This window comes from Elephas maximus, chromosome X (genome assembly GCF_024166365.1).
Source record: "Elephas maximus indicus isolate mEleMax1 chromosome X, mEleMax1 primary haplotype, whole genome shotgun sequence".
Classification (NCBI taxonomy): Eukaryota; Metazoa; Chordata; class Mammalia; order Proboscidea; family Elephantidae; genus Elephas; species Elephas maximus.
This window is the reverse complement of record NC_064846.1, coordinates 137,977,709-137,983,118: the sequence shown is the minus strand read 5'-3', so window position 1 is coordinate 137,983,118 and position 5,410 is coordinate 137,977,709. Positions and strand designations below refer to the sequence as shown.

At 42.0% G+C, this 5,410-nt stretch overlaps 1 protein-coding gene across 1 annotated transcript; it reads left to right on the top strand.

Annotated features, from left to right (window-relative positions):
- The first annotated feature begins 4,563 nt into the window (after window positions 1-4,563).
- On the top strand, window positions 4,564-5,109 carry LOC126068616 (ferritin heavy chain-like). Its single transcript, XM_049871339.1, has one exon. The coding sequence runs from the start codon at window positions 4,564-4,566 to the stop codon at window positions 5,107-5,109; it is 546 nt and encodes a 181-aa protein (XP_049727296.1).
- Window positions 5,110-5,410: the final 301 nt, after the last annotated feature.

The following is a 5,410-nucleotide window of genomic DNA, read 5'->3' as shown; positions in this document are numbered from 1 at the left end:
ATCCTCACCAACACTTGCTATTAGATTGTCTTTTTGATATTTAGCATATCAGTGTATGTGAAGTGGTATCTCATTATGGTTTTGATTTGCACTATTCTGATGACTAATGATGTTGAGCATCTTTTCATGTACTTATTGTCCATTTGGAGCCCTGGTGGCACCATGCCAAAAAGTCAGCAGTTTAAATCCACCAGCTGCTCCTTGGAAACCCTCTGGAGTAGTTCTACTCTGTCCTATGGGGTTGCTATGAGTTGGAATTCACTCGACGGCAACGAGTCTTGTTTTATTGCCCATTTGCACATTTTTTTTTTTTTTTTGGCAAAATGCCTTTTCAAACACTTTGCCCTTTTAACAAGTGGGTTGTCTTTTTATTGTTGAGTTGTAATAGTTCTTTTTATATTCTAGATAAAGTCCATTATCAGTTGCATGATTTGGGAGTACTGTATTTTCTCTCATTCCATAGGTTGTTGTAGTTCTTTCTTGATGATGTCCTTTGAAGCACAAAACTGTTTAATTTTGATTAAGTCCAATTTATCTATTTTTTTCCCTTGTACTTTCTGTGTCATATCTAAGAAACCAATGCTTAGTCTGTTTTTATTTTTTTCTTCCAGAATTCAGTTCCATTTGTTCATCATTGTCCTCTCTTTCATTTCCCTTGAATACCTGGCAAACTTTTGTCCATTCATATAAATGGACAATAAAGGACTTGTTTGATTAATATAGGTAATTAGCATGGTTTTATTCTGTAGTTGTGGTGTCCATGTCCCCAGTCAGCTCCCTTCTTCTTCCTTTTGGGATACATGGCATGCAGCTAGCAGGCAGGACAGGGGCCCTCCCACTTACCAAAATAAGCAGGGCATTTTTCTGGCATTGGAAGTAATCCAATATATATATTTACACTTACAGCACAGTGTACTTTGGACTAGCCACTTTTCAAGGGCTCAATTGCCACATGTGCCTAGTATACATATTATTGGTAAGAGTCTAGTTAGAGGCAAGTATGGCCCAGGGGACACCTTGGAATTGGGTGAAGAAGACAAATTAGGTGGGTACTAACAAAGCAGGAGAAACAGCAAAATATCAGAAGCTTCTGAGGTCTGTAGCAACTCAGGAAGTGTTTTATGACCTGTGGTAAAGCTAAGAAGTTGATGACCTTGTATAAAGCAAGGGTGTAGGAAGTCTACTCTTACTGGGTATTGATCCTCTGAAAAGGTCAATGCGTTAGCTTTAAGGTCTGTGGATAGGCTGGTCATTTGCAATAGAGATCTAGGTGGGAAATCTCCCCTACTCCTTTATGCTAGAGGCAACCAGATCAAAGACATGGAGGAGAGTGAGGGTTCCTGGTAGGCTCTAGGCCAAACTGAATTGAAGCAATTGTCCGATTCTAGGCTCTTTGAGAGATCTGTCCCTGCGTGGCTAGAATCAGGAAGCTGGATAATGAGAGCCAAATTCAAACATGTTCCTCTTGTCAGTTATCTTCTCAACTACCTGGGCCTAAGAGGAAAGAAGGAAATCCATCCTTCAGGCTAAGATTGCCCTTGAATAAGAAAATTTCTCTGTTCTAGCTGTGCCTTGATGTTCCTTTTAATTTGATTTGATCTGTGTCAAAATGTTCATGTGACAGGAGTACTATCAGCATGATTTTCCTAGCCTCTGCCTCTCACTAGAGAGGGTCTACATATTTATACCACAAAAAGGAAAAAGAATAGACAAGTCGTACTGCTTCCAGACTAAGGCAGACAAGGAAGAAAGGCCTGGCAATCTAATTTCAAAAAATCAGCCAATGAAAACTGTAGATTACAATGGTCTGATCCTATTGTGCATAGGGTCACCATAGTCAAGGGCCAACTCAATAGCAGCTAACAGAACAAGAACAATAACAACTGCTTTCTACAGAAATATTGGTTTCTTCTTAGCCAAGCTATAAAAAGATTGTGAATTTGAGAGGTGTGGTGGTGATGGTCATAGTGGTGGGTTTGTGCATGTATCTGTGTGTAGGCTACAGCTACCCTCTTCTTTTTTTGATGAAATAGAGTATCAAGAGCTCTAGAGAGTTTAAGTCAACTGTTAAAACTGTTACACGACTTGTTGATACCCATAAGGCCACATAATTTAAGTTATTAAGTCAAAATTACTTATAGATCTGCCATATATGTCCAGCATAGCTGGGACTATATGTGTTATGGATTGAGTTGTGTCACCCAAAAATATGTATTGTAAATCCTAACCTCTATGCCTGTGGTTATAATCCCATTTGGGAACAGGTTCTCTTTGTTATGATAATTAGGCAGCTTTAGTGTAGGGTGTATCTTGAGTCAACCTCTTTTGAGATATAAAAGAGATCAAACAAGCCAGCAGAGAGAAGGAATAAGATAGATGCCAAGACACATGGAGATCTCCAAGGAACCAGGAAGCAGAAGCTGAAGAGACAAAGACCTTCCTCTAGAGTCAGCAGAGAGAGAAAGCCTTCCCCTTGAGCCAATACTCTGGATTCAGACTTCTAGCCTCCTAAACTGTAAGAAAATAAATTTCTGTTTGTTAAAGTCACCCACTTGTGGCATTTCTGTTGTAGTAGCACTAGATAAATAAGAGAGTATGTTAGTCTTTCTTTCTTTCAGTCTCACTCTCTCTTTCCTTCATTCTTCACCTTTGGTACTTACAGATCCAGAAAGTGGAGTGATATTGGAGAAGATGAAAAATCATATTTGTTTAGCAACATAACAAACTAGGTAAAGTGGGAGATTTAAAATGACGCAGTGTCAAAACCAGACAAAGACATTACCAGAAAAGAAAACTATAGGTCAACATTGCTTATGAATAAATACTGACACAAAAATCCTCAATAAAATACTAACAAACAGAATCCAGCAATCTATAGAAAAGATTATACACCATGACAAAGTGGGAATTATCCCAGGATTGAAAGGTTGGTTTAACATACAAAAACCAGTATAATACACCATATTAATAAAGAATGAAATCAACATGATCATCTCAGTGGCAGTAGAAAACGAATTTGAAAAATTCCACCATCTTTTTGTGATAAAAACAGTCAACAAATGAGGATTAAAAGAGAACTTCCTCAACCTTATACAAGGCGTATATGAAAAGCCTACATACAACTAGAGTCATACTTGAAGGTGGAAGACTAAAAACTTTCCTCCAAGGTTAGGAACAAGACAAGGATGTCCACTCTTACTGCCTCTGTTCATCATTGTCCTGATCTATCCAGGGAAATAAGACAAGAATAAGAAATAAAAAGCATCTATAGAGGGAAGGAAGAAGTAAAATTCTTTCTATTTGCAGATGGCCTGATCTTATTTATCAAAAACCCTAAGGATTCAAATTATAAAATAAAATAAAAAGATTTTTTTCTATTTTATAATTATAGGAACCAATAAACAAGTTCAGCAAAGTTGCAGAATATGAGATCAACATACAAAAAGCAATTGTATTTCTATACAATAGCAATAAAAATTCCAAAAATTAAATTAAGAAAAGAATTTCATTCATAATTGCATCAAAAAGAATGAAATACTTAGGGAATACATTTAACAAAAGAAATGCAAGACTTGTAAATGGAAAACTATCAAACACTGTTGAAATAAAGAACAAAAAAATGTTATGATATCCCATGTTCATGGATTGGAATTGTTTTAATACTGTTAAGAGTGCAATACTAACCATGTTGATCTACACATTCAACATGTCCGTATCAAAATCCCAGCTTTTTTCTTGCAGAACTTGACAAGGTGATCCTAAAATTCACATGGAGTTGCAAGGGACCTAGGATAGCTAAAACAATCTTGAAAAAGGGCAAAATTGGAGGACTCACACTTCCTGATACCAAAACTTACACAAATCTACATTAACCAAGACTATAAGTATTTTTTTATAAGTATTAGAGAGAAATATATATAAATGGAATAGAATTGAAAGTGCATAAATAAACCCATACAGCTATGATCAACTGATTTTTGAGAAGGATGCAAAGACTATTAAAAATACTCTTCAACAAATGCTACTGGGACAACCATATAGAGAACTTCACCCAAAACTTCAAATTCAAATTCTCAGTCTTAATAAGATATTGAGTTAATAAAATAAGAATAGGCTTCTATAGAAGGGAGCAATGAGAGGATAAGAGAAAGTTCTCAGAAACTAGGAGCATTATTGCCCAAATTAAAAACTCAATTGAGGCTGACAGTGCACAGAGGCCACGGTTCCTGCTCCATGGAACTTGGCGCTGGCGCCCCTCCTGCCGTTCCAGGCCCGCGTTCTAGACCCTCCCCGCCCCCCATAACGGACCTGTCATCCGGGTCCCAATTCCTCCTTATAACGGCCCATCATCCGGGTCCCAGAGCCCCCTTTATAAAGGACCCCGCCCACCAGATCCCCGCTCTGTCATCCTGGTCTGAGTCCTGCCATCCGGATCCAGATCCCAGCCCTGCTAGTCACCAGCAGACGTCCTCGGTCCTCGTATTCCCTGCTGACCCCGTCGCCCACCGCCCGCCGCGCTGCACCTGCGCCCACGTCGTCGTCATCTGGCCCGAGCTACCCGCCATGGCGACCGCGCCGTCCTCGCAAGTGCGTCAGAACTACCACCAGGAGTGCGAGGCCGCCGTCAACCGGCAGATCAACCTGGAGCTCTACGCGTCCTACGTCTACCTCTCCATGGCCTTCCACTTCGACCGCGACGACGTGGCCCTGAAGAACTTCGCCGCCTACTTCCTGCGCCAGTCGCACGAGGAGCGCGAGCACGCGGAGAGGCTGCTGAGGCTGCAGAACCAGCGCGGGGGCCGCATCCAGCTCCGCGACATCAGGAAGCCCGACCTGGACGACTGGGGCAGCGGCCTCAACGCCATGCAGTGCGCCTTCGACCTGGAGCAGAGCGTCAACCAGAGCCTCCTGGATCTGCACCGGCTGGCCACCGACAAGGGCGACGCGCAGCTGTGTGACTTCCTGGAGAGTCACTTTCTGCAAGAGCAGGTGAAGGCCATCAAGGAGCTGGGCGACAACGTGACCACCCTGCGCAAGCTGGGGGCCCCGGGCGCCGGCCTGGCCGAGTACTTCTTCGACAAGTTCACCCTGGGCGACAAGGAGAACTGAGCCTTACCACCGGGGGACTCCCGTGGTCCCTTGTGCCGTGCAAGGATGCTGCGGTTACAACACGTTCAGTTTTCTTTCTTTTCTCTTCCAAGTTTACCATTTCTTCCAATAAAGTGACTTGGTTCCAGAGTTAAATAAATAAAGGTCTCTTGGTGATTTCTTGCGTGCACAACACTCCCAACTTTGAAAAACAGGGCAAATCCCCAAGCACTGGTCCAGGAGTCTCCCCACCCACCCATGCCCCAACCTCTTGCAGCTCAGGATCTCCACGGGTGGAGGGAGGGAAAAGGTATTTCAGGTG